This window comes from Drosophila santomea, chromosome 3R, assembly GCF_016746245.2.
Source record: "Drosophila santomea strain STO CAGO 1482 chromosome 3R, Prin_Dsan_1.1, whole genome shotgun sequence".
In the NCBI taxonomy this organism is placed as follows: Eukaryota; Metazoa; Arthropoda; class Insecta; order Diptera; family Drosophilidae; genus Drosophila; species Drosophila santomea.
The window spans coordinates 25,443,010-25,470,080 of NC_053019.2; the positions used below are offsets into that span (position 1 = coordinate 25,443,010).

At 47.8% G+C, this 27,071-nt stretch overlaps 9 protein-coding genes and 1 pseudogene across 10 annotated transcripts; 2 read left to right on the forward strand and 8 right to left on the reverse strand.

The window, feature by feature from the left end:
* Positions 1–131: 131 nt before the first annotated feature.
* Positions 132–1,864, reverse strand: LOC120452495. 2 transcript variants are annotated; one of them, XR_006356506.1, is made up of 3 exons: positions 771–1,864; positions 456–715; positions 132–383 (listed from the first exon to the last, which is right to left on the reverse strand). XR_006356506.1 is itself a non-coding variant. In XM_039636745.2 (2 exons), the coding sequence occupies exons 1-2, from the start codon at positions 1,834–1,836 to the stop codon at positions 519–521; spliced, it is 1,263 nt and encodes a 420-aa protein (XP_039492679.1). In that variant the 5' UTR covers positions 1,837–1,864; the 3' UTR covers positions 453–518. The 2 variants fall into 2 exon arrangements, 1 of the variants encoding a protein (XP_039492679.1); XM_039636745.2 differs by lacking the exon at positions 132–383 and having other exon boundaries at positions 453–715.
* Positions 1,865–3,319: 1,455 nt separating this feature from the next.
* Positions 3,320–4,827, reverse strand: LOC120452443. The gene is made up of 2 exons (XM_039636673.2): positions 3,634–4,827; positions 3,320–3,574 (listed from the first exon to the last, which is right to left on the reverse strand). The coding sequence occupies exons 1-2, from the start codon at positions 4,688–4,690 to the stop codon at positions 3,378–3,380; spliced, it is 1,254 nt and encodes a 417-aa protein (XP_039492607.1). The 5' UTR covers positions 4,691–4,827; the 3' UTR covers positions 3,320–3,377.
* A 5-nt stretch (positions 4,828–4,832) lies between these two features.
* On the reverse strand, positions 4,833–6,330 carry LOC120452445. Its single transcript, XM_039636674.2, has 2 exons — positions 5,232–6,330; positions 4,833–5,175 (listed from the first exon to the last, which is right to left on the reverse strand). The coding sequence occupies exons 1-2, from the start codon at positions 6,286–6,288 to the stop codon at positions 4,979–4,981; spliced, it is 1,254 nt and encodes a 417-aa protein (XP_039492608.1). The 5' UTR covers positions 6,289–6,330; the 3' UTR covers positions 4,833–4,978.
* An 86-nt stretch (positions 6,331–6,416) lies between these two features.
* Positions 6,417–7,805, reverse strand: LOC120452446 (annotated as a pseudogene).
* Positions 7,806–8,210: 405 nt separating this feature from the next.
* Positions 8,211–10,156, reverse strand: LOC120450734 (serine/threonine-protein kinase RIO2). Its single transcript, XM_039633853.2, has 4 exons — positions 9,860–10,156; positions 9,425–9,803; positions 9,178–9,369; positions 8,211–9,123 (listed from the first exon to the last, which is right to left on the reverse strand). The coding sequence occupies exons 1-4, from the start codon at positions 10,065–10,067 to the stop codon at positions 8,286–8,288; spliced, it is 1,617 nt and encodes a 538-aa protein (XP_039489787.1). The 5' UTR covers positions 10,068–10,156; the 3' UTR covers positions 8,211–8,285.
* Positions 10,157–10,229: 73 nt separating this feature from the next.
* LOC120450733 (probable glutamine--tRNA ligase) lies at positions 10,230–12,712 on the forward strand. Its single transcript, XM_039633852.2, has one exon. The coding sequence runs from the start codon at positions 10,299–10,301 to the stop codon at positions 12,633–12,635; it is 2,337 nt and encodes a 778-aa protein (XP_039489786.1). The 5' UTR covers positions 10,230–10,298; the 3' UTR covers positions 12,636–12,712.
* Positions 12,685–13,252, reverse strand: LOC120450739 (peptidyl-prolyl cis-trans isomerase NIMA-interacting 4). The gene is made up of 2 exons (XM_039633857.1): positions 13,097–13,252; positions 12,685–13,033 (listed from the first exon to the last, which is right to left on the reverse strand). Exons 1-2 carry the CDS (start codon positions 13,170–13,172, stop codon positions 12,717–12,719), a joined length of 393 nt encoding a protein of 130 aa, XP_039489791.1. The 5' UTR covers positions 13,173–13,252; the 3' UTR covers positions 12,685–12,716.
* A 237-nt stretch (positions 13,253–13,489) lies between these two features.
* On the forward strand, positions 13,490–15,030 carry LOC120450735 (3-ketodihydrosphingosine reductase). The gene is made up of 3 exons (XM_039633854.2): positions 13,490–13,817; positions 13,889–14,457; positions 14,522–15,030. The coding sequence occupies exons 1-3, from the start codon at positions 13,601–13,603 to the stop codon at positions 14,744–14,746; spliced, it is 1,011 nt and encodes a 336-aa protein (XP_039489788.1). The 5' UTR covers positions 13,490–13,600; the 3' UTR covers positions 14,747–15,030.
* A 224-nt stretch (positions 15,031–15,254) lies between these two features.
* LOC120450737 (protein RER1) lies at positions 15,255–17,126 on the reverse strand. Its single transcript, XM_039633856.2, has 2 exons — positions 16,585–17,126; positions 15,255–16,522 (listed from the first exon to the last, which is right to left on the reverse strand). The coding sequence occupies exons 1-2, from the start codon at positions 16,651–16,653 to the stop codon at positions 15,980–15,982; spliced, it is 612 nt and encodes a 203-aa protein (XP_039489790.1). The 5' UTR covers positions 16,654–17,126; the 3' UTR covers positions 15,255–15,979.
* Positions 17,127–17,503: 377 nt separating this feature from the next.
* On the reverse strand, positions 17,504–27,002 carry LOC120450732 (E3 SUMO-protein ligase RanBP2). The gene is made up of 6 exons (XM_039633851.2): positions 26,637–27,002; positions 23,059–26,065; positions 19,960–23,003; positions 19,171–19,900; positions 18,039–19,106; positions 17,504–17,977 (listed from the first exon to the last, which is right to left on the reverse strand). The coding sequence occupies exons 1-6, from the start codon at positions 26,706–26,708 to the stop codon at positions 17,619–17,621; spliced, it is 8,280 nt and encodes a 2,759-aa protein (XP_039489785.1). The 5' UTR covers positions 26,709–27,002; the 3' UTR covers positions 17,504–17,618.
* Positions 27,003–27,071: the final 69 nt, after the last annotated feature.

A 27,071-nucleotide genomic window follows, 5' to 3' on the forward strand; every position in this document is an offset into this window, starting at 1 on the left:
AATGTTTGCTTTCATAAAACAATATTAAATGTGACGTTTAAAGGCAGCAGATAATCAGGGCAACGGTGCGTATGAGTTATAAATGCGGCGCCATCTTCCTTTTATAACTTTTAGCCAAAGTACACAGTGTATTATTATTACGTAGGTTCTTTTATTTGCTGAAACATCTGTGTTTATCGTGTGCCGCATCGTACTTGTTTCTATTTCACCACGATTCAAGGGCTTGTAATTGTTATCTCCTAAGACTTTTACAATTGTTGGCACCTTTTGTTTATCAAGAGTTTAGCACTATCTTGTCAAAATCAAGTCCAAAGCGTTATTATCAGTCATGAACACTGTATTTCATATAAAAAGGTCAGTTATGGCCGAATGAAATACATCAACTGCAATTAAGAGTGTTGATAAGTGTTTTACCAGGAAATTATAGGCAACGACGTAGTTGGGCCAATACGTACTAGAACTTAACAATTTGTTTATTTTAACTATTTACATATTGTTAAAATGTGATTCTCATCACATCACATCTCATCCAGCAAACCAAACTGATCCAGAAAAGGGAGTGTGACACTCAGTTTCTTTTTTATGTTTTCCGGTTCGTAAACGGAGTTCTTGAATCGCATTCCACTTTCGGAGCTGGACAGAACCTGCTCAATAGAAGCATCCTCCTTGCCCTCGTACTGCATGACTGGCTCGAAAATCAGGGAGCAAAAGATGGCTGTAAATCACACAATTTAAAACAATTTTGATAAAAATTAGAGAACTGTACCCACCATAGAAACCTCTTGAGCGGAACTGCAGTTGGAAGTCGAACAAACTGGGTATCCGACCAGCAAACTTAAGCTTCCTCAGTGCCTCCACCAGTCTATAGTAATAGAACTGAACCAATTCCGTTTGATGTTCCAAGCGAAGATCATCCTGCAACGACGTGGAGAAGAAGTAATGCAGATCGATGGCCGGCGAGTTCCACACGCTGAACTGAAAGTCAATGAAAATCGCATTGGTGGGATGATCCTTTGCATCGTACTGGAACATAAAGTTTGTGGTCCAAAGATCTCCATGTGCCAGCGTCAAAAAGTCGCCTGGATTATTTGTCGTCGATCTTTCGCCATAGTCCATCAAACGTTCGACCAGCCTATCGATCTTGGCCTTGTACCGCGGGCCCAACTGCTCATCCGAGGTAAGGGAGCGGGACAGAGCCTCGAGAAGATTGGTCATGATCGGTGCATATGCCCGGGTGTGTTTGTTGAAAAAGCCACGATCATAGTTCTTGGCAAAGATTCCCGGCTGCCGCTCGGCGAGAACCGATGAAGCTGCATGAAAGAGGGCCAGTTTCTCCAGCACCAGGTGGGTGTGCTCCAGATCCAGTTTCTTCCGGCGGCAGGCCACCTTGTACTGATCCAACGACATGTCCTCGAAGATAATCGAGTCCCGCTCGCGGTCCACATTCATGGTGGCCGCAAAGAGCTTCCTTGCGTCCTTGAGCTCCTTCCTCACCATATCCGACAGTTGGGGCAGGATGTGCTCGTATATGTCCATCTCACGGGTGTAGACACCATAGTGAATGAGCACATCGCCGGCTGGATCCCGGTCAGCGAAAGTCGTCTTGACCAAGAACGTGGTGTCCTGTTTGCCTTTTGATGCCTTGGTCGTGTACTCCACATTGATGCGGGTCATCACGCTGCCGTAGTTTCCTCCATTGGCGACGGCTGGCTTTGTGTGCAACTTCTCCAGCTTCAGGGTGTTATCCTTGTAGTATGTGCGCAACTTATCCTGCACGTATTCCGTGGTGAGCCAAACTGGCGCTGGATGAACTTTATGGGTCGGTTTCTCGGACATGATCCTATCCGTAACTCAGGGCTTTCGCTTCTGCGACTTTGCGGACGGTTTCCGGCCACTTTTATAGCAATCTGTAGTGTATATGATAAGTATAGTGCAAGTATCTCGTGGCAACTAAGTGCGTCATGGTCAAACAACACTTAAACGATTTCGAGTCTAGACGAATGCTCACGTTTTTTGCAATGCACTTTTGATTAGCTATTCTAGATGTATTTAATGTTCCTGGTAACCCAAACGCAACAAATAGGTATACATACTTGATTTTTTCGAAAAATTAATAATACTTTTTGTTATACTTATATGTGCTAAGAAAGGGAAATGCAACATGGGATTTGGTATTATCTGTTATCAAATATCGTAAAAGAGAAGTGAATTAATATTGTTGTTTGCCTTGATAGTTTTTCCGAGAATTCTCCCTTATCGACTGCAGCTAATTTCAAAGTCAATATCTACAAAAACAATTAGAAAACTATTTAAAACGGAATTTGTGCTGTTTTCATCGTTTTTACACCCCTACAAATACCTGCATATAGCACCTATTAACTATACATATTCAATTAATAAAAGTTAGTAATAGTAGGGGTAAGTAATCGTATTTTTCTGGTGATAATGTAACATATGTTACATATTTATTTTGCTTGTAAACTTATTTAAGACAATAAGATTAAAGCTATATTTTTCCCTTTTTTAACTTTACATCACGTCCAGTAACCCCAAATGATCTAGGAAAGGCAAAGTGAGACGCATATTCTTCCTTATTTCCTCCGCCTGAAATGCGTCATCCTTGAAGATAAAGATGGCATTGATTGGATGTCCTCCGTCGTCGTTTTGGAACATTATATTCGTGGTTCAGAGATCCCCGTACATCTTCAGTTCCCTGTCGTACACGCCGTAACTCAAGAGAACCTGCGCCGCAGGACCTGCGTCGGCAAAACTCTCCTTCACCAGGAATCTGGTAGATTGCTTGTCCTTTGATTTATCCGTGGTGTACTCGACATGGATGCGCGTTATCACGCTGGAGTAGTTCTCCGCGTTGCCGAGTGATGGCTTAAGGTCCAGTTTTTTAGGAGAAGAGTGTCATTTTTGTAGTAGGATCGCAGCTTTTGCTCCACATAATCGCGGGTGAGCCAAGCGGGCACCACTGGTGGGCTTTTGTTGCCTTCCTGGGACATGATACTGACCGAATAGCGAGGTGATTGATACTTTGGTTTTTCATCGTAGGGGTTCCGCTATTATACCTCGTCTATTACACAAGATAAGTGCACATTTAGTATTCCAGTCTTATCTATCATTCTATCTCACTTATCTGACATTCACCTTATTATTCGAATCAACCATTTGAATTAGCTATTGGAAAATCTCTTATTCCATTTCAATTTTATGCCAGCGAACTACTAGATAATTCCGAACAAACGAACTGCCGTATACAACGAAACTATTTTGAAGCTCAGAAGCCAATAGCAGTCGCAATTAGAGTCAATAATTTTATTAGTTGACTTTAACTGATTTGTATTTATTTATTTATTGAGTGGCACATATTCTTACATTTCGTCTAGTAAGCCCTGCTGATCAAGGAACGGTAGAATCAGGTGCAACTTCTTAAGGTTCGCCTCCGTCTGGTACACGGCATCCCTTATCCGCAATCCTTGCTCATCGCTGCTGATGAACTGCTCAATGGTGGGCTCCTCCTTGCCATTGTAGACCATGGCGGGCTCGAAAATCAACGACGAAAACACAGCTGCGTAAAATAATCAGTTAAAAATTTTATAAAATTGCATAATTACCATGGAAACTCACCATAAAAAGCTTTGGCTCGAAACTGTTGTTGGAACGCAAATAAAGTGGGTACCTTACCCGTATACTTCACCCTATTTAGAGCCTCCACTAACTTATAGTAGTAAAACTGGACCAGCTCGGTCTGGTGCTCCAGACGAAGGTTTTCTTGGATTGAGGTTGAGAAGAAGTAGTGCAGGTCAATGGCCGGAGAATTCCAAACGCTGAACTGGAAGTCGATGAAGATGGCATTAACTGGATGACCCTCGTCATCGTACTGGAACATGACATTGGTAGTCCAAATATCTCCGTGAGCCAGAGTCACAAAGTCGCCGGGAGCGAAGCAAGTCGACCTCTCGCCGTAGTCCATTACGTTTTCAATTAACCTGTCGATCTTCGCCTGGTAACGCTGCTTAAGATCCTGACTCAACTCGAGGGTGCGCGACAAGGCTTTAAGGATATTTTTCATGACGGGTTCGTAGCCTCGCACATGTTTGTTGAAAAATCCACGGTCGTAGTTCTTTTCAAAAATACCAGGCTGTCGCTCAGCCAGAGCTGCTCCAGCTGCATGGAAGTCAGCCAGTTTCTCAAGAACCAGATGAGTGTGCTCCAGATCCAGTTTGCTTACCCTGCAGGCAACCTTATACCTCTCCAGCGAAAGGTCCTCGAACATAATCGAGTCCCGCTCACGATCAGCACTCACAGTAGCTGCAAACAACTTCCGGGAATCGTGGAGCTCATTCCTCACAATATCCGCCAATCGGGGCAGTACCACCTCGTACATGTCGATCTCCCTGGTGTAGATGCCGTAGTTGATGAGCAAATGCGCCGCAGGATCTTTGTCGGCGAAGGTCGTCTTCAGCAGAAAGGTTGCGGGCTGGATATCCTTTGAATCCCTGGTCGTGTACTCCACATTGATGCGGGTCATCACGCTGGCGTAGTTCTCTCCATTTGCTGTACCCGGCTTAATCGCCAGTTTCTTCAGACTTAGGGTGTCATTCTTGAAGTAGACTCTTAACTTTTTCTCCACGTATTCCTCGGTCAGCCACGCAGGCGCCTTGTGGCTCGTATTCTCCGGCATAATGTTCAGATTCTGCTAGATTTCGTCAGAGGTGCTTGGCTTTTATACACGGGCGAGATGCTCACGATTAGAATTCATCTGGATGATTCTGACGACGTATTTCGTGAGTCGTAAGCTCCTAAATTGCATGCAATTGTAAAGATAGGCGACAGCACATCCGAGAACATTTATTAAGATAGGGCTTTGCACTGTGTAAAAGTAGTACTGCCACGATCATAGAAACGCGACTGTTGTTAGAAATGCGCCTGTGGCTAGACGTTAAGCTAACTTATAAGTACAAATACAACTTTACATATCGTCCAGCAATCCCTGCTGATCAAGAAACGGCAGAGTTAGAACCATTTTATCTCGAATGTGATCAGCATGATAAACCGAATCTCTGAATCGAACTCCACTCTCGGCTGTGGACAATCCTTGTGCAATGGAGGCTTCCTCAGTTCCGGTGTACAGCATGCAGGGCTCGGAAATCAGCGAACAGAAAACAGCTAAGGAAAATTCGTTTAATGGAAATTTATTTACATAATCATTTTTATGCGCTTACCATAGAAGGATCTAGCCCTAAACTGCAGCTGAAATTCAAATAAACTCGGAATAGTACGCGAATTCTTTAGCTTCTTCAAGGATTCCACCAGCTGGTAGTAGTAAAACTGAACCAATTCAGTCTGGTGTTTCCAGCGAAGATGGTCCTGTATCGAAGTGGTGAAGAAATAGTGGAGATCGATGGCCGGAGAGTTCCACACACTGAACTGAAAATCAATTAGTACGGCGTTGGTGGGATGACCCTGTTCATCGTACTGAAACAACATATTTGTTGTCCAAAGATCCCCATGGGCTAGGGTCAGGAAGTCTCCTGGATTTGTCGACGTCGATCGCTCGCCGTAATCCATTATAGTATCCACCAGGCGGTCTATTTTGCTCTGATAACGATGTTTTAAATCTGAATTCAACTCTAGGGAGCGGGATAGGGCCTGTAGAAGGTTCCGGAAGATTGGCTGAAACCCTCGAAAATGTTTGTTGAAAAATCCTCGATCGTAGTTTTTCTCAAAGATTCCGGGCTTCCGCTCGGCAAGAACTGCTGCAGCTGCATGGAAATCAGCCAGTTTCCCCAGGACCAGATGTGTGTGCTCCAAGTCCAGTTTTTTCAACCGGCAAGCGAGCTTGTAATTCTCCAACGACAGGTCCTCAAAGAGGATTGAGTCCCGCTCGCGATCTACAGCGACAGTAGCTGCGAACATCTTGCGGGAATCCTCGAGCTCGCTCCTCACCATTTTCGCCAGGTGGGGCAGTATCTCCTGGTATATGTCCATTTCTCTGGTGTAAGCCCCGTAGCCGGCTAGCAAATTGGCCGCCGGATCCTTGGCGGCAAAGGTGGTTTTCAGTAGGAAAGTGGAGCTCTGAGTGTCCTTTGAATCCTTTGTGGTGTACTCCAGATTGATGCGGGTCATCACACTGGCGTAGTTATCTCCTTTGGCTGTCGCCGGCTCAGTCCCCAGTTTCTTCAACTGTAGAGAGCCGTCTTCAAAATATCTGCATAACTTGTTCACCACATATTCCTTTGTGAGCCATTCAGGTTCGATATGGGTATTTTTCTCAGACATTATGAATCCTAACGTTAGCGCTTTAGTTTGAGCAGTGAAGCCATTTTGTGCGAATTTCCACCGTTTTATCTTCTTAATTACGACTAACTACACTATAACTTACTAATCCTTTTGGTTATGGCCCCCAATAAAGTCGTAAAGTGCATTTTATTATGAGTGTTAACTTTCTTCTCACTTCTGTAATGTAATTATTTGATCACGGGTACAACTTTAAATGTCATCCAGCAATCCCCACTGATCAAGATAGGGAAGTGTATGGTGGAGCCTTTGCCTGACGCACTCCTGCTGATATACGTCGTCCTTGAATCTTATTCCTCCTTTGCACTCCGAAATGACGTGCTCCAGGGAAACCTTCTCTTCTCCATCATAGACCATAAACGGTTCAAAAATTAATGAAGCAAACACGGCTAATAAATTAGATTTTGTATCAGATCTAAAACATATAATGACAATCTACCCACCATAAAAGGCTCTAGTTCGGAACTGTTGTTGGAAGTCGAACAAAGTCGGAATACAACCAGCATACTTTAATTGTTTCAGTGCATCCTTCAGTTTGTAGTGGTAAAATTGGACCAGCTCTGGTTGATTGTTTAGACGGAGCTCGTCCCGAATGGAAGTGGAGAAGAAGTAGTGAAGATCGATTGCTGGGGAGTTCCACACGCTGAACTGGAAATCGATGAAGACAGCATTGATGGGCTGTCCCTTTGCATCGTACTGGAACATAAGATTGGTGGTCCACAGATCTCCGTGGTTGAGGGTTAGGAAATCGCCAGGATTATTGGTGGTCGAGCGCTCACCGTAGACCATTATGCGATCAACAAGTCGGTCAATCTTCGCCTGGTATCGCTGACGCAGCTCCTGATCTGAGTTAAGGGAACGGGACAGGGTCTTCAGAAGACTCTTCATGATCGGCTCATAGCCACGGGTATGTCTGTTAAAGAATCCACGATCATAGTTATTCTTAAAGATGCCAAGCTCTCTCTCGGCCAGCGCTGCTCCAGCGGCATGAAAGTTGGCCAGCCTTTCCAGCACGAGATGTGTGTGCGCCAGATCCAACTTTTTGATCCTGCAGGCCACTTTGTAATGCTCTAACGCAAGGTCCTCGAAAATAATAAAATCTCTATCCTTGTCGACGTATACAGTGCCGCCACAAATTCGCCGAGGATCTGGATCTCCCTCTTCACCAGATCCGCGATCTTGGGCAGAATCCGCTGGTACATGTCCATTTCGCGGGTGTAGATGCCATATTTGATGAACACATGGGCAGCCGGATTCTTTTCGGCAAAGGTGGTCTTTATCATGAATTTGGTGGCCTGTTTGTCCTCCGATTCGTCCGTGGTGTACTCCACATTGATGCGAGTCATTAAGCTGGAATAGTTGTTTTTCTTGAGAATGGCAGGCTTGATATCCAGTTTCTCCAGCTTCAAGGAATCCGCTTTGAAGTAGGCACGCAGCTTATCCTGGACGTAGTCCGCGGAGAGGTGCAGCGGCATCGGATGAGATCTTTCCTCGTGCATTTTGCGATCTGAACTGCTTCTCGCACAACCCGTCAGTGCTATCATTTCGTCAGGAGATTAGCTTATATTTGTTGCACTGCTGGGAGCTATGATAGCAACGATAGCCTGAAGCTCTTCTCTCTCCGACTTACTGAAGTTACCTAAAGAAATAATTAACAATTAAAACTCAGTTATGGTCACTTTAAATATTTTTTCTTGTATAAGTGTAAACCCTTTTCTTTTATACTTCTATAAACATCCCATTTATAAAACGTATCATTTTAATACAGCATTTCGCTGACTCATGAAAACGTTCTTATTTACAATGCACTACACGTCGGAATTGTGACTTTTATTTACCTAGGGATTACACTAGATAAAGAAATCAAGTTCAGAGCACGACCGAATTACCAAAACGCCATTTGACCGATGTCTTGATGAAATGTTTTAATGTTAAATATACATATCACTATTTTTATTTAAACAATAGATTAACGGCATCTAGAAGTCCCAGCCAGCATATTCCTTAACCACATCCTTGTTCTCCTTGCGATGACGATGCACAGCACTAGCTTCTCCCTTGGCCACGCATTTCTTTCGCTGCTCCCGCTTCTCCTTGATGTCCATGTTCCGGCGTATTCGGTCGGTAATCACAGACGGGGCTATTGTGCTGGTTGTGGTAGAGTAAGAGCGCTGACTTCTCGCATCATTTAGCATTTGCTCAACCATTTTAAGACGATACATGCGTGAGTTAGGATCCAGGCCAACTAGCTCGGGAACTTCATCTGTATCTAAATCATTGGAACTGATAGACCTGGCGTCTTCCTCGGCGGTATTTGCTACCGGAGCTTCAGCTTCGACTGGAATAACTTCCGGAGTTTTAACCGGCAGGGAAATGTCCAACTTTTTGGGCATTGTTTGATCGGGAACTTCTGGACCCACGCTGAGATTACCCAGATATTGCGTACACGATTCAATGTACCGACGCACTGCGTCGTCCGACTTTTGGGTGGGCTTGGCTTCGCTATAAATGACCTCGTTCTCCACCTGGCGTCGACACTCGTCAATCTCTACAGCTGCTGCGGTAACCAAGGTGGGAGGCTCTTCCTCCTCTTCCAACTCGTCTGCTTCATCCTCCTCATCTGCCTGCTCCACCATGCCGTACTCCTCAAGAAGATCCTGCTCCATCTCCTTAGTGAAACCATAGCCTGTACAGTGTACTTCAGCATCCAAATCATCCTCACGCACCAGGTCGCTGAACTTGGGATAGTCTTCGCTTTCGTAACCAAATTTGCGACGGAACATTTCACGCACGCAGTTAACATCGCGTTCGAAGAAACTAGAAAATATTTTGCTATTAATACTTGAATGCTATAATCACTAAGAAGCTTACAATTCTGCATTTTCATGCGAGGTGGACATCATCTGAGGGAAATCAATCAGTATGGGCTTGCCGGCGTCCGTCACCATTAAATTAAACTCATTAAAATCGCCATGAATAACTCCAGAATTACCCAGTCGGACAATCAGGTTCATTAGATCATCGTAAACCTGTGGAGCGTCTAGAAGTTCGTGTACTTGGGTCCTATAAAAAAAATTATTAAAAAAAACGTGCACAATAATACAAATAGGTATTTTACATTGGCCAGCCCTTGACGAGGTCCATTAAGACGCAGTGGCGATTGAAATCGATGGGTTTTGGCACCGGAAAACCACGATCATAGAGCGCCGACATGTAGGCAAACTCGCGGGTGGCCGAGATGCGAGATAAGTACAACCAGGAGGCCTTGTGCCGGCGACCGTGGTAGTCTCGTTTGGCTTTCACATTCCTAAAACAAGTTCGACCCAATCGGTGTAGTTTGAGGCAAATGGGGGTGCCCTCCTCATCAGCTACTACGTAGATGTTTGACTCCTTGCCAATTCCAATCTGGTTGCCAAAGGAACTAACCGATCCACGCAATGTGAGGGACTTCAGAGCCAGGTAATCGTAGCCCGTGTTCGTCAAGCGGTAGCCATCATCTGTGGGCCAAAAAATGTTATTGGCTGAAGGTACTTCAATCTGCAGTCATACATACATTTCTTTCCCCGCTCGTAGGCCAACAGCTTGTGCTTGCACAGCTCCTTGAGCAGCTTGTGGACTCCACCTGTCTTTAGATTCGCAATAGCAGCCGCCAAAGGCCCGGGAACCAGCTCGTGGTTCTTCATGCCCATCTCGATGGCGGTGAGCACGCGGAAGTCCTCCTTGGTGAGGTATCGCAGCACTGTCACGTTTAATTTACCCATTTTCGTTTTATTTTGGCAGTTTAGCAACGCATTTAACAATGTTTTCGTTTCACACGTGCGGACACGATAGGTGGGCGGAAATCGATATGCGTCGATTGTACCGGACTATCGATTATATTTGAATCAGGTCCCAGGAATCGAACACTGCAATGCAACTGGTGTCTTATATCCCGGTCCAGAACGGTCACACTGACTTGCACTTCGTCATCAGGGAGAGACAAAAACGGGGACATGGCTGGAGATGATCTGATTGCGAAATTTCAGGCGCTCGGCATGAGCGAGCAGAAGGCGAAGGAGACATTGAAGAATGCCAACGTGACAAAGAACCTCCAGCTGGCGCTGGCGGCAGCGGGAAGCGCCACCCTCTCCGACGGCACTGGCATGCTGATCTACCACATGGCCACCAAGCTGAAGCCGCAGACAGCGGACCATCTGCCTCTTCTGGTGCGCTACATTGTGGAGCACAAGCTGGACAACACTCAGCGCGTTGATGCCGCACTGGAGTTCCTGCTCAAGTGCGGTCAGAGTCTGAATGCCAACGTTGACGTGAAGGCCCTTGAAAAGGAGTGCGGCGTGGGAGTGGTGGTCACTCCAGAGCAGATTGAGCGCACTGTGCAGGCCAAGATCAAGGCCAGCTACAAGGAGGCCTTGTTGGAGCAGCGCTACCACTTTAACTCGTTCAAAATCCTGCAGGATGTCCGGGGAGAGCTAAAGTGGGCGGATGCAAAGTCTGTGAAGGCCGCCATCGATGTGGAGATCTTCGATCTGTTGGGTCCCAAAACCGAAGCAGACTTGAAACCTCCCACAAAAGCAAGCGAAAAGCCAAAGGCTGCAAAACCGAAAGCAGAAGTAACCCCTGCCGCTCAAACCGCTGAAGCAGCTTCCGATGGAGCCACCACCATTTCGGAACTCATGAAAACCAAGGTGCACTTCCATGCCCCCGGCGAGAACTTTAAGGCAGATGGCTACGTGGTCACCGAGCACACGGAGCGGCTACTGAAAGAGCACTTGGCCAGGACTGGAGGGAAAGTGCACACGCGATTCCCACCAGAACCGAATGGCATTCTGCACATCGGTCATGCAAAGGCCATAAACATTAACTTTGGCTACGCGGCTGCCCACGATGGAGTTTGTTACTTGCGATACGACGACACCAATCCCGAGAAGGAGGAGGAGAAGTTCTTTTTGGCCATAAAGGAGATGGTGGAATGGCTGGGCTACAAGCCCTTCAAGATCACCTACTCCTCGGACAACTTCCAGCAGCTGTACGAGTGGGCTGTTGTGCTGATCAACAAAGGATTGGCCTATGTGTGTCACCAGAAGGCGGAGGAACTGAAGGGTTTCAACCCGAAGCCCAGCCCCTGGAGGGAGCGTCCCATTGAGGAGTCACTGCGGTTGTTCGAAGACATGAAGCGTGGAAAGATCGACGAGGGAGCGGCCACACTGCGCATGAAGGTCACCCTGGAGGAGGGCAAGATGGACCCGGTGGCGTATCGCATCAAGTTTATCTCTCATCACCGAACGGGCTCTGACTGGTGCATTTACCCCACGTACGATTATACTCATTGCCTTTGCGATTCTCTGGAGGATATCACTCACTCACTGTGCACCAAGGAGTTCCAGTCAAGGCGATCCTCCTACTACTGGCTGTGCAACGCTCTGGGTATCTACTGCCCGGTGCAGTGGGAGTACGGCAGGCTGAACATGAACTACGCACTGGTGTCAAAGCGCAAGATTGCAAAGCTGATCACGGAGCAGATTGTCCACGACTGGGACGATCCCAGGCTGTTTACTCTTACGGCTCTGAGACGTAGAGGCTTCCCAGCAGAGGCCATCAACAACTTCTGCGCCCAGATGGGCGTAACGGGTGCCCAGATCGCCGTCGACCCCGCCATGTTGGAGGCAGCAGTGCGGGATGTACTCAATGTTACGGCTCCTCGTCGGTTGGTTGTCCTGGAACCGCTCAAAGTAACCATAAAGAACTTTCCTCATGCAGCGCCCGTGCAGCTAGAAGTGCCTGATTTTCCGCAGAACCCGCAGCAAGGATCTCATAAGATCACTCTGGATAAGGTGATCTATATTGAGCAGGGAGACTTCAAGTTGGAGCCCGAGAAGGGATACCGCCGTCTGGCACCCAAGCAATCTGTGGGTCTCCGCCACGCAGGTCTCGTTATCAGCGTGGATGAGATAGTTAAGGATCCGGCGACCGGAGAGGTGGTGGAACTCATCTGCACTAGCCAAAATGCCGAGCAGGCCGAGAAGCCCAAAGCTTTTGTCCAGTGGGTATCGCAGCCGATACAGCTGGAAGTGCGTCTGTACGAGCAACTCTTTAAGCACAAGAATCCCGAGGATCCCAATGAGGTGCCCGGCGGCTTCCTGAGCGACATCAGCGAACAGTCTATTTCAGTGGTGGTGGCATTCGCAGATCGTGCGCTTAACCAGGCCAAGGTCTACGACAAGTTCCAGTTCGAGAGGATTGGTTTCTTCTCCGTAGATCCAGACACCAGCGCAAACCACCTAGTGTTCAACCGCACCGTGGGACTGAAGGAGGATGCGGGCAAGAAGTGATAAGCGCACGATTTTGGAAACCCACAGAGAAAATGAGACAAGATCCGTATCACATTAAAATTCGATTTATAAAATCAGCTCTCATTTCTTTCCCTCCACCATGATGATGTGGTAGCCAAACTTGGTCTTGATCGGGGGATCTGTGTACACGGGATTATTGACGGTGGAGATGGGCAATGCAAAGGCGGCGTCCTGGAAGGGACCCACCATCGATCCGCGGATCTGCCATCCGAGATCGCCGCCTTGTCGCGCCTTGTCCTCGCTGTATGCTGCCGCTACCTCGGGAAACTTTTGGCCCGCCTTCAGCTTCTCCATCGCCTCGGTGATCTTGCCCTGCTTTTCACACAGGATGTGACGAACCTTTACGGCGTTGCCTCCTTTTTTCTCCTTACCGGCAGCTGTATGCAGATGGGAAAAGTCATTTAAGGGCCAGGATTTCTAGGTTTTTCGGGAGCACTTACACTTGTCCTCGGCGGCTGGCTTTTTGCCACCTTTCCCCGCATCCTTTCCGCCCTTTGCATCTTTTTTCGGTGGCATTTTCGTTAAATATTGCTAAATGGCAATTCCAATCAAGTAAACAGTTCGGTTGGAGCAGACACATGGGGTCAGTGCTGCGCGCCAAAATCTAGCCTAATTTATCAAACCATTTAATTTAAAGATATTTAACTGTAATTGGGTCGGCCATTTCTAATGTTCAGTTAATTTGTATTATTATAGAAACAAATTGTATAAATTAATAGTATATTTTTTTTTGGTAAAAATTATTTGCTTAGCCTTTCATAGCCACATTCGCATCCCTAACGCGCATCGAAAGCTATCGATAGAAATCCAGTTCCACCTGTTTGCGTAAAACGGTCACACTTCGATGCACTTTCTAATCAGACGTTTAACTTCGCGGTGCAGATAAACCAGCGAAAGAGATTAAAAATCCAGGTGTATTATCTCACCCTCTCGGAAATATCACCATGGAACTGAGCTGGGAGATAGTGCTCTGCGTGGCCATTGCGGTGCTGGTTCATGTTCTGGTCTACCTATTCGTCATGGCCAAGAAACCGAAGAGCATAGTGGGTCGTCATGTGGTGGTCACCGGCGGCTCCAAGGGAATCGGACTCTGTCTGGCGGTGGAGTGCGCCATGAAGGGCGCTAATGTGACGGTGATAGCGCGCGACGAGAAAATGCTAAGTGAGTAATGTGCTGGCAAGGAAACCCCACCCAAAATACTCTTATCTCTGATATCCGATCTTTTTTACCAGGCGGAGCTGTGGCTCTGATGGAAGTGATTCGCCAGCGTCCAGATCAAAAGTTCCAGTTCAGGAGTCTGGACATTGGCGGCGACTACGACCAGGTGGCCAAGGTGCTCGGCGAGATCGAGGATAGCTTCGGTCCCATATACACCTTAATCAACTGTGCCGGAATGGCCATTTGCGGTGTGTTCGAGGAAGTCTCTGTCCAGGATGTCCACAAGCTGATGAACGTTAACTTCTTCGGCACCTATAACTGCACCCGTTATGTCCTGCCCAAGATGAAGAAGGCGGGCGATGGCATTATTGTCATCACTGCCTCGCAGGCAGCTATGTTTGGCATCTATGGATACGGACCGTATTCAGCCACCAAGTACGCGCTGAGAGCGATGGCTGAAACGATTGCAATGGAGTCTCGGGAGCACGGGGTCAGCGTGACACTGGCCATGCCCTGCGATACGAATACACCCGGATTCGAGGAGGAAGAGAAGTCCAAACCCAGGGAGACAAAAATAATTTCTGGTGGCGGAGGTCTCATAGAGCCGGAAGTTATGGCCAAAGCTATACTCAAGGATGCCTTGGTGAGTCGGTAACCTATAGTTGATATTCACCCAAAGTAACTAAAGAACTTTTATTTATTTACAGAAGGGAAATTTCACATCAACTGTTGGAGCAGAAAGCTGGGTGATCACCACTTTGGGTGGAGCGTTGCTTCCTTGGGATGGCTTCTTCACCAATCTTCTCCACGCCATGGTTTTGGGTCCACTGCGACTAATTAGCTACGCCCTGCACAAGTACTTCAATAGTGTTATACGCAAATGCGCTCGAGAGGATAAGGCCAAGGTCGGCTCGAAAGTGGAAACCAAGTGAAATCTCTTGTCTTGCTGCCCTTAAAGTATTCCAAGTGCCCATTACATTAAATCACATTTTCATGATAAATCAACATGTGCGATTATTTCGCATGTTTAGCGACTATTCCAAATATTACGATTCCTGTATTCATTTATATATATGTGTGCATTTTAACTTTTTTATTATTGCCTTGCTAAAGTTTAAACTATTTGCATTGCGTTTTGTAGTCAAAATGACGTGTGCCTGTTCTGTTGGTGTGTGCTTCATTTAAATAAAAACAAAATGTATTTGTTGTTCAGAAAGCAAGTCGTTTTTAAATTATTCCGATTTCCACAGAAGGGCACTTGGGGATTGTACTAATCGCCAAAGTAATTTCACGCATTGCCCTTATCAAAATTGGGTTTGTATCTTAAAAGCGAACAGCAAACTACATGTAGAACTCGATGTCATAAGCGATTAGATAAACACGAAAACCACGCCACGAAAGCCATCCACCTTTCCAAATGGGTCAAAATTCAACGATAAATTCTTTGGTTTTCTTTTGTCTTTCTTTATTCATAAGACGCACCCAGTGTACACTTCCTATAGTTTCAGTTTTCAATTCGCCTTTTTTTTAACATTTTGTATAGTTAACGCTAACAAAAATTGTATAATCATAATGCAAAATATATATATGTTTGTATACATATTTAGGCATATATTTATAGCTTCTAAGCATGATAATCAAAAATAATTGGATTCAAATACAGTAAGTCTACTTTTTGGATAGAAGAATCATTAAATTATCGTTAGGATTAGGATGAAAAATTAAATTAGTGCTGATCTGCTGTATTTCGGTATCGTTGGGGATTTACAATAGATAGAAAGCATTGTAAATAAATATAAATTTAAACAAGCAGTTAGATTAAACAATAAACAAGGTATTTTGCACAAAACGCCGTACGACAACTCAACAGTGAAACGAAAAATGCTACACAAACCGAAAAGGAAAATCATATTATAAGCTTGGTTCTGGTTGATGTTATGCTTCTGGTTCCCATTCCGGGCTGCTCTCGGTAGCTTTCTCTAGTAGTCCTCAATTGCAATGATTTGCGGTGGTTTGATGGACGATGCTGTTGGCGACCCCACATCCTTGGTCGCTGCGCTGTCGCTGGTTGTTGATGGTGGCGCTGCAGCTGCAGAAGAGGCGTTCGAAGGATCACCTGTTCCCGCTGGCGTCGCCCGTGTGTCCGGCGTCTGTGCGGCTAATTGTCACTTTGAGTTGCCAGCCACGGAGCCGGGTCCGGAACCCGCCAAATCGTTGACTCGCTGGTAGCGCGGCTTGTTGCGGGTAAACGGCAAGTACTTGTACTTGATCATATGCTTAATCTGGCGCTTCATCGTGATGCAGAAGAGCGTGATGAAGTACATGACCAGGATGGGCCAGAATACCGGCACGTTGAAGAAATCGAAGAACGTACATATCAGTCCAATAAGCGTGCTCTTGGCCACCGACAGCCAGAACTTGAACTCCGGCAGACGACGAATGAATGGCCGGAACTCCTCGTTGCTGCGCGTGGGCAGATTGGGTCCCTCGTCCTCATCGTCCTGCGAATACGGATCGAACTCCGGGTCGATCTTGGGCGTTAAAAAAGCGATAAACAGGTTCAAGTGGTAAATGCCAAGCGCATAGCACACGATGTACCAGCCTTGATAGATGAAGATGCGCAGCACGAAGAGCAGGAGCAGGAAGCCGGCGAACACCCAGCGCATACGTGTGTGCGGTGTGCTCCGGTCCAATGTGGATTGGTAGGTCTGCGGAGGCAAAGGATGCGGGTTAGATCGTTTCCTGGCTGGCCATTTCCAGAATCCCTTACCTGTGAGAGGCGCTGAAAGAACTTCTTAACCCCGCCGCCGCTCGCAGCACTGCTGTCCTCGTTCATCATGGTCGTTGCTAGTCTCTCATTAATCTCCGGCCCTCGACTTTTATTGTTGACTTTGACGCTGTCGTTGCTCTCGCTGCACACGTGTATCGATTCGGGATTTGTGTAATTTTCGAGGACGGGAGGACAGGGGCTACCGGAAAGCGGCTAACAAAACACAAAATGGGCCAACTGGCAAACTAGGCGCGCTCCATTCGCTAATTATTCTCTAATTCATATTCTACACCGCCCGTCGTCGCCGTCTTCTTCTTACTCCTTGTTGTAGGGCTGTTGCGACTGTCAGTTTGTTGAGATTGCTTTTCGCAGAGCCTGCTCGCCAGTTTTTCGTGATTCGTGGAGTTTTGACCACAGTGAAGTGCGTTTCTATGCGGTAACTAATTTAATTACACTAGAGATTTGTCGGCAATTTATTGTTCTTTTTTCACACAGAGTTCACCACGTCATTATGCTCTCTCAGTGGCAGGGCTGTCAAACTATCGGCTAGGGATGGAACAATCGATGGTCGAGCGACTATCGCCAATGGTAAATGTTAGTTTAATTTTTAAGGAAAATTTTTATTTATCCGCTTTTATTATTTTGAAAATATGTCGGCCGTCATTTAATTTATATACATTAGGACAGTTTTCTTGTGCTGATGGTGGTACTGCTTAATTTGCCTCCTCCCTAATATATCGATTGCTTTATCGGTTTCAATATTCAAATTTATTTCGCTAAAAACTTAACTCAAATTTTAATGCAGAACTCTTTTTTTCTTATTTCTATAATTGTGACTTAAAAATAAAATCCATAATTTGATGTGAACAAAATGGTTTTCGGATTTGCTGTCAAATTCTTAGGGCTTTCAAAAGTGATATTAATGTTTATCAAAGTTTTATTAGGAAAATGTGAAATAGCAATTTCCGCTACTATTTAGGAGGAATATTCTAACACAATCCTAGACATGCTACATATATTTAGATCCGGTTTGCTTATGAGCTCTCCTGCTCCTCCGGCGCGTCATCATTCTCGTCCTCCTCATCACCGTGCAAGGCCTTGGTACGTTCTATGCACGAATTGACCGTTTTGATGAACTCATCGGCGATCTCCTCCTTGCCAAATCGACAGGCAAGGCGTTCCAGGACGCCCTCGGTGCCCACCTTACCCTCTTCGTCCACCGCATAGTTGTAACCGGCCCACAGGAAGCTATTTTTCTGATCTTTCATGTTATCCATTTGCAGGGAGGCGAAGATATTCATATTAAGCACCAGCTTGTGGATCTGCTCCTGCCGCATGACCAGTCGGAATGTCTGCAGCTTCGGGTGCTCCAGCACCTTTATCTCACCGACGCCTATTTTTTTGTTTAATAAAATTGTAGTGTGATTAAGAAAGCGACTGTTAGTACAACTTACCTCGTTCCTTCCATTGTTTGGATTCGGGGTCATACCGATATAGCTTCGCCCGCTCGCCATACAGTTTAGTCTCGTTCTCCTCTCCCGTGGTGACTACAATCTCATCCGGCAGCTCGACAATGGGATCATAGTGCGGATCATAGTTGTCATCAGTGGTGGCGTCGCCATCATCATCGCCGCCTTCTGCGGTGCCAGACTCGTTTTTGCCTGTTTGCGGCGAGGACTGGAAGTTCTTGAATGCGTTCTGATGCGTGAGGTTATAGAATCCGCCCCCGGCGGACTTGTTGAATCCCACGGTAGTGCCCGGGCTATTGGCCGCAAGGTTGGCAAAGTCATTGCCCGCCTTGTTCGCTAAGTCAGCAAAAGTGCCGCCCGGTTTGCTTGCCAAATCAGCAAATGTGCTGCCGGCCTTGTTGGCCAAATCGGCAAATGTGCTGGTTTCCGGCACCGCTTCCGTCTTGTCCTTACTCTTTTCTTCAACGCCGGCGGTTTTATTCGAGGTTATGTCCTTTTCCTTCTCATTGTCAGCGGCTGCCTGTTTGCCCAAGTCCGTGAATGAGACGACGGGTTGCTTTTGTCCAAAAACGGGTGCACTGATGGCACTACCAAACACAAAGCCACCGGCAGGTGCACCTCCAAAACCTTCGGTTTTGGTGCTTCCAAAAGCGTTAGAGGATCCAAAAATCGATGGGGATCCGCCGAAGATAGACTTTGGTGCTTCCTTGCCATCTGATTTTTGTAAATCAACTTTGGGGCCTCCAAATGGGTTGGCGTCTCCGAATACAGGTGCGGCAATTCCACCGAAGATCGGCTTCGGAACGTCTTGGATCGCTGGTGATTGGGAATCCACTTTAGCGCCTCCGAATATAGACTTTGACGAATCTTTCTTCTGCTGCTCAGCGGATTTATCTCCACCGCCGAAAATTGACTTCGCAGAATCGTCAACCGAATTTTCGTTTGACAAGCCGCTGCGGAATATAGATCCCAATACGTTTCCCTGTCCTTCGCCTGATGCTAATTTTTGAAGATTGGCTAGGGGGTCGGCATCTTTTCTAGGCTCCGATTTATCTAAATTGAATGTAGTAGGCGGTAAGTTAATTTCATCTTAAGATTAATGTAGATCTGTACATACCCGTGCTACCGAACTGGAATGCCGAACTAGACGTTTTGCTTGCCTCCGACACAGATAAATTACCGAATCCCGAGAACGAGGAGTTACTTGCGCCCAGCGAACTGGCTTTGAATATAGAGGTGGTGGATGATAGGGAATCGTTAGGCTTGTTAGGCTGGGGGAGAGTTAGTAGGGGAAGGGTCATGGGAAGTGGAGGGATCACATCGTGTGTGGTTGGCCTTACAGTCGAGGTTTTGCCGACAAGTACTTCCGGTTCACCTCTGCTGCTGTTTGCCTCACCACCTTTCTCTTTGAGCGGTTCATTTGAGGAACTATTTGCTTTCGTTGCTTCCGCTGATTTGGAATCTGGGGCATCTTCTATCGCCTTTGCTGTTCCATTAAGGGCATTCTTTACCGCTTCGTGGAAGCCTTGTGCCACCTCCTTGTTTTTGAAACGCAGAGTAAATCGCTCAAGGACACTCTCGCCCTCACTAAAATCGTGTACAGCAAACATCCACGATGTTTCAGTCTTTTCCCTGTACACCACATTCTCGTTGAGCACATGGTTAAGACAGATCTTGAAGACCTGCTCCCGACGCATGACCACGCGCAGCTTTTTGGTCTGCCTATGGCGCAGGATCTTCACATCTCCCAAGCCGCGCTCCTTCCACTCGCCCTCGGTCAGACGGTACAGCTTGGCCCTTTGCACATACAATGTCTCCTCGTCCTCCTCACCTGTTTTCACATCGATCTGCAATACACATGTGTTAAATAAAAATACATACGGTTTTTGGTATTAAATAATTGTACCTTATCGGGTAATGGGATTACTGGTGCAAAGTAAGTGTTGTTCTCCTCCTCCTCCACGTGCAACTCGTTATCGTCGCCCTCATTAGCTGCTGGACTCTTTGGCTGCTGCTGGCCGGGCTTGGGCATGGAGAAGCTGAAGCTGCTGGAGCCAATTGAGGTGGCCGGAGCGACAGCTGCGGGCATTGCCGGAGCCGCAAAGTTGAAGGTGGCGGATCCAAAGACATTGCTGGTCTTGTTGGCGCCATCAGCAGTCTTATCCTTGTTACTAGCTGCTGGAGCTCCAAAACCAAAGCTATACTGGGTGGAAGCGGGCAGATTAAGTCCCGTTCCTAGTGAGTTTTCCTTCTTTGGTACCGTGTCATTCTTGGGCGCTTGACAGGCGCTGCAGTAAAGAGATTCTCCAGGATTGTTCACATAGCATTCGTTACATGACCAACTACCGACAGCGGGCTTGAAGGCGTCTCCGAATCCAGAAGTGGTTGAAGGTTTTCCAAAGCCAAGGGCTGCCGCTTGAGCTGGAGCAACAGCCGTAGGAGCTGAAACCGAGGCGGTCACAACTGCCACAACCGGTTTTTCATTTTGCTGGGTAGCGGCTCCAAAGCTAAATCCACCTGTGGCGGGAAGAGCTGCTGGGGCAAAGCCAAATGAAAACTTGTTTGAGGAGCCAGTGGTAAGGTTTAAGGCGTTCCCTTGGTCCAGTCCCGATTGCTTGGGGGGAACAGTGGCATCTTTGGGCTCCTGGCAGGCCAAGCAGTAAAGCTGATCCTGGCCATTGCTGGTATAGCAGGCCTGGCAGTCCCAACTGCCTGCCTTGGGCTTGAAGGCATCTCCAAAGCCCTTTATTGGCTTCTCCTTCTCCTTAACATTTTCTCCAGCGGCAGAAGCGGCCTTCTCCTTCTTTGGTTCCTTTCCAATACTTTGTTGCGCCTTTTGCACGGCTTCGAAGAATTCCTGACAGACGTCTTGCGACTTGAAGCGCACAGCGAGCAATGCGGTGGTTAACTCCTCATCGGAATAATCCTGACCACCCCATGTGACGGCTGCCTTAATGTTCGATGCATAGCTGAACTTGATCTCGGGCAGCAGACGCTGATTGCAGCACAGCTTATGGACCTGCTCGCGCCGCATCAGCAACCGAATCTGGCTGGGATCAGTGCGATCCCGAAGGAGCTTCATATTACCAAGGCCGCGCTCCTTCCACTCATTCGCTTCCCTATCCCAAAGCAGAAGCTTGGCACGGTGCTCGAAGAGCACATCCTCGTTCTCTTCGCCGGTGACCACCTCCACTAGTTCGGGCAGGGCAATAACCGGCGCAAACTGGGCGGTGGGCACATACTCGTCATCAGCGTCCGAGGCGTTAGACTTGTTCAATTGAGACTGCTGAGGCGTTTGGCCTTGAACTGTATTGTCCTTGATCAATGCCGTGGTAAAGAGGGTAGTGTTGTTGCCGCTGCCCACCGCAGAAGCGCTGCCAAAGGAAAGGTTTGCAAAAGGAGAGGCGTTGGATGTTCCAAATCCTGACGTTCCATTCGCCCCGAAGCTAAAGCTGGCAAATGGTGCAGCAGAGGCAGGCGCAGCTGTTGCAGGAGCTGCAAACAATGACTTGGCTGCCGTTGCTGCTGGGTCTGGCTTTGGCTGCGGTTTCGTTTGCTCCTGGGGCTTGTTGAATAGCGAATTGGCTGCTGGGGTGCTGGTTACAAAGCTCTTGGGTAAACTGAATGCCGCAGGAGCTGTCGCCGTTGATTCCTTGTCGGTTTTTGGGAGCTCCGCTGTCTTTTCCGTCGATTTCACGGTCTCCTTTGACTTTGCGGCCTCGCTTGCATTTGTAAAAGCCACTCTGAACTCTTCAGCCAACTCCCCTGTTTTGAAACGCACCAGGAATTTCTCCAATGTAACTTGCTCATCTGCAAAGTCATTTGCTGCCCACAGAAGGGATTTCTTATCCTTGTCCTGGCTGGCAACATTTATCGTAATGTCTGCAGTGATTTTGTGATTAGCACACACTTTGTGGGTTTGATCGCGCCGCATCAAAACTCGAGAAACGCCGGTGGCTTTGTCGCATAAAATTTTGATTACCCCCGTACCGCGCTCTTTCCACTCCTTGTCCGCATACCGGAAGAGCTTGGCTCGGTTGGTAAACTTGACCTCCTCGCCCTCCTCGCCGGTTCGAACCTCCACTTCATCGGGCAGTGGGATGATGGGCTTGAAATCGGGACGAGGATCGTAATCATCTGCTGAAGTATCTTGTGGCAGAGTTTTGTTAAGATCACTAACCGCACTTTGGTTCAGCTCAGCTTCCTCCTGTTCCTTTTGTTTTTCGGCTGCTGCCTTAGCCACCTGTGTCTTGAACGAAAAAGGACTTTCGGAGGTCTTACTGCCAAAGTTAAAGCTGAATGCTCCTACTGCTGGAACCGATGGCTGTGCCGCTTGTGCCGGTTGTGCCGGCTGTTCCGGTGCCTGAACCAAACTTGGCTTGATATGCTGTGCTGGAATGGTCACGCTTAAAGTGGGCTGGACACTGGCAGTCGTGGGTTTCGGCAATGGGTCTGAGCTGGTTATGACCACATTGGCTGGCGGCTCCTTTTCCACGGGCTGATTGTTCAACGCACGGTTAAACATAGACGGCACACTAACAGGGGCGGGTACGGGTGCGGGAACAGAAGGCGCCACTTGAGGTACATGAATAGGAGGCGGGACAGCAGTTGTTGCCGCAGGATTCACAGCAGCAGCATTTGGTGGAGCAGGAGCAGTGCCGGGAATTGGCCCCGTTGGTACACTTAATGGCTTTGACTGCGGCACTTGAATGGGCGACACTCCAAAGCCCGGCGTTGACGTGTTAAAGAATCCGGGTGTTGGCAGTGCACCCACAGGCTTGGACTCCAGGATGTTCAAGGGAGGCGCAGGCGCTGCTGGCTGAGCGGGAGGAGGTATCAGACTTGGCGGAGGTTGGGTAAAGTTGCCCATGGCGTCGATGTAAGGTGCTACCGAAGGCACAGTCGGCGGGGGGAACATACTCGGCAGGCCAAAGTTTGGATTTCGAGGACCTACATCAAATTGAACATTAGCATTTTGAAAATCTAATTTAAAACGTGTGCTTACCAAACATATTGGGGGGTGGAATTGATCCTGGAGCTGGAGGAGTCCGCAAGAACTGCGCTTGCGCTTGAGCCTGAGCCTGAGCAGCGTAGTAGTTGTACATCTGGTTTTGGTTAAACATGGGGCTCCCGTATGGTCCCGGCAGAAAACGATCTTGGGCGGATGGCGTGTTTGGTACCCCGTTGTAGAAGCCAGGAGTATACGGATTTGGAACGACTGGGTGGACTGCACCTTGGTTCTGGCTCTGCTGTTGTTGTTGTTGCTGCTGCTGCTGATGCTCCGCCAGTGCATCCTCAATGATGAAGAGGTCATCCAAACCTAAGGCTGCTGCAGGATCTACATCCCGCGTTGGCGTGTCTCGACTGCTGATCTTTATCTTCTTAAGCAGTTCCTCCAGCCCAGTGAACTTCTCAGTGAGGGCTTTGATTTCCTGCCGCATGGCTTCCATTCCCACACTCACATCGTCCTTGAGCACACACAGAGACTTGCTGATCTGCTTGACAGTCTGCTCCATCTCCTGACTGGGTTGTGCCACAACAATGGGAGTGACTGGGGTGACTTCCACTTGGCGACGTGAACGGTTAGCAGGGAAAGCTGCGATGGAATAGAAGTCATCTTCTGCATCCTCGTAGGCGGATGAATTGTTATGCACATCCGGACTGCCGAAGCTATCATCGATGCCCCGACTATTGCGTTCCTGTTGGGATCTACGTATCTCCCGTTGAATGGCCGAGGTGAGTGGGTGCTTAACATCATTTCTGATTAACTTTTGCGTTTGCTGCAGGCACTCCTGCCTTCGCTCCGAGTACCGAACTCGGGAGCTTCGCGGCAACTTGGAAGAATCCTCAAGGTGACGACACGCCTCCGATTGCATATAGAGGGCCATGGGCAGATCAAGTCCTCGGACCTCGTCCAAAAACTGCTCATACTGTCCTATCTTGAACATTTTTGCGCTAAAATAGGTGACGGCTTCCTCAGCCAACGATTGAAGATCTTGCCATGCTGCCGTTGAGTTGGCGGATCCGTACTTAAAGACGCGGATATAGGAATCCAGCTGCTGAGTGTGCTGGCGGCGTAAAATTGAGAATCCATGCCTGTACAGGGTATCGATACGTGTCTCCAGAGAAGAACTATCCGAGCGAGAATTCAAAATCTTTCCCAACTGAAAAATGATGATGGGATCTGTTTTGGGGCCATTCACGCCGCGCACTGCCTCCAATCCAGTTTGCAGTTGAGCTCGTTGCTCGGCGCGATTACCTTCACCAGTGAGCTGGTTCGAGTTAAGTCGCACCACTAGATCCCACCAATTACTTTGCTCCGGTGCGGCTAGTTGGCCCACCAGATTGGCAAATGGCATCATATGCGGCCGGGCCGCAGCATTGCGGTTTCCCAAATGGGTGCTGTCATACGCTTCACGCTGCAGCTGCAATTTCCGTCTGGTCTGAATGACTGCGGCATAGAGGTAGAGGTCCACGTCCACCTGGCTGATTGAATCGTGCCCACAGTAGTTAAGATTCTGCTTAACATCCCGCCGGAGACCCTCATAAAAGACCACGCGTGGCGCATCTCCTAGATTGTTGGGATCGGTGCCCAGGGCCAGGTAGACATGATGGGCCAAGGACTGTGGCGGCAGCACCAACGCCTGCTGTTCGTAGGTCTCGATGTGCGCCAGATTGGGCCACTCGAATATTGGCAACTGCAGACGCGGGTTTCGCACCAGATGCGAAGACGTATCCTTTAGTTTGTGTTCGCCGTGGGTAAAGAGCTGTTGGTAAAGTTGACTGCGCCAGCTCTTGTCCGAGCACTGCTGGTGAGCGCTGGCCAACAGCTCTTCGGAGTCGCCAAATAGTCCTGGCAATAAATTGCCCGACATTTTTTCCTCATTAATGTTGTCATTATCCCTGTGGCTTTCAATTTCCATTCGTGACCGGTCCAAGCAACCCAAAAGGGTTCGTCCAAGCTGGGCACATCGGAAGGCGCCATGCGGTCGCCAAATCTGTATAATTTGCTTCTGCTCCGCGTCGCAATGCTTCATCCAGTGGTGGACACTTGAATCCTCGAGCGGTCGCACCTGGTAACCAAGGAGCAATAGCGGCAAGGCGGAGCGTAGCGTGCTCATCCATTTGTTTTTGTTTGCCACCACTTCACGTTTGAAAATCAGTGTCACCGCGTGAAGCAGAAGCTGGCCGGTGTAGTGGTCAGCGCAGGATTGGTGGAACTCCCGCTGCGGGGCATCCATCTCTATCGTATGGCTAAACTTGTATAGATATTGATCAAGTCTAAACAACTGATTGCTGACCTCTGCCAGACCACTGCCCTTCTCCAGGATGAGCTGCACGAGGCGATCGAGGGCGTGCAACGCGAGGTGCCAAAATCGCCAGTTCTTCTTCACATCCTTGGCCATTTCCAGCTTGACAATGACCATCCAGACCATTTCGTACCAGTCAATGGACTGGCTCGTGCAGCCTTTGGACTCCAGTTCCGTTTTCAATGCGTAGTTAAAGGCCTGTTCGAATTTCTTTTTTTCCACATAGCTGCGCAACAGTTGAACGCGCACATTCACATCCTGTGGACGGGCCTGCAGTTCTTTGTGCATGAGCATCTCCAGGGTGTTGTCCTCGCCGTCTGCGGCATTGCCGTTGCTCTCCATCAGATTTACCCGCATTCGCAGGCTGAAAACATATTGGTTGTCGCCCAAATCAAGGCTAGTAGCCTGATCTAACCAGAATTTGGCTGACTCCGTGCTTAGTGCGTTGTTCTCCTTTAGCAATAGTTCGCAGGCGTCCACGACCACCTCTGCCTGCCGCGGATTGATTTGAATGGAACGTTGGTAGTGCTGCAGCGCCTTTTTTTCATCCGGCGGGTTCTGCCTACTGTAGCAGGTGGCAATCAAATTATGGCCTACTGCGTCGTCCCTCGTCCGGAGATAGCCGTTCAAGTATTCGATTGCCTTTGGGTATTCCTGGACTTTATTGTACAGTCGAGCTATCGCCAAGCCTTTGACGTCGCGCTACAAGAAGTTTTATTGATTAGTAATTTTTTATAAAGTATTCGTTTAAAACAGTTAAAAGGATTTTTGAACAAGCATTTTGAGCGGGATTTGAAAACCATTGTAGAAGTAGGCTTAAACTTCAAACCTCTATTCGCTTTAATTTTTAGATAGATCAATAAAAGATCGCCAAAGATAATTTAAATTTTCCCTTGTGGATGTTTAATCTCCCCACATATTGAGTGCGCACTGTAGATGCTGAATGATATGAGCGGCCGCTGGCCACCAACACATAACCTCAAATATCTATTTTGATTTACGAAGAGAAGAGCAATACCATGCAGTTGAGGGAGAAGCGATGAATTTGGCAAGTATACGAAATGCAGCCGTTGAAAGAAAAGCGCGCAATTTCCTATTCAATCACAAAAACGACGGCCAAGTGACGCCGACTCACACACACAAACACACCTAAACACACGCAGACGCCGCACGCACACAAAGGCGCGCTTTCAATGGCGGCGACTGAAGATTTCGCAACTGATTTTCCTTATGCCTTTGGAAATTCCGATGGACATTGTGAGCGTTTATTTACCTCACTTCCCGGCTGGAGCTTTCCCAATATCTTGTGAACATGTGCGTCCACCTCTTTTCGCGTTTGAAACATATCTGTACTATTTTAAAACACGTTCAATTCGCTGTGGACGAGACCTCGCAAAAATGTGCTTCGCGCTTGAGTCTTCCCTCAATCGTCATCCGATCGACGCGGATTACTCGAACGGTTAAGTGCCACGGCCGGAAAATCACGTAGCTCCGTATGGGCAATTTCAGTCGCAACAAGCCGCACTCGTTTGCGGTGCAGATCAGAACGTATATATCACTGAAATTGAATTTAAACTTAAGCTGAAGAGCACCGAAACCAACAAAATACGTGCAGACTTAGCGCTGGAACAAAAAACGATGATTGCGCATTGCCATCGATGGGCGCGAAAGTATCGCGGTACTGGTGGCTCGACCGCGAGTATCGATT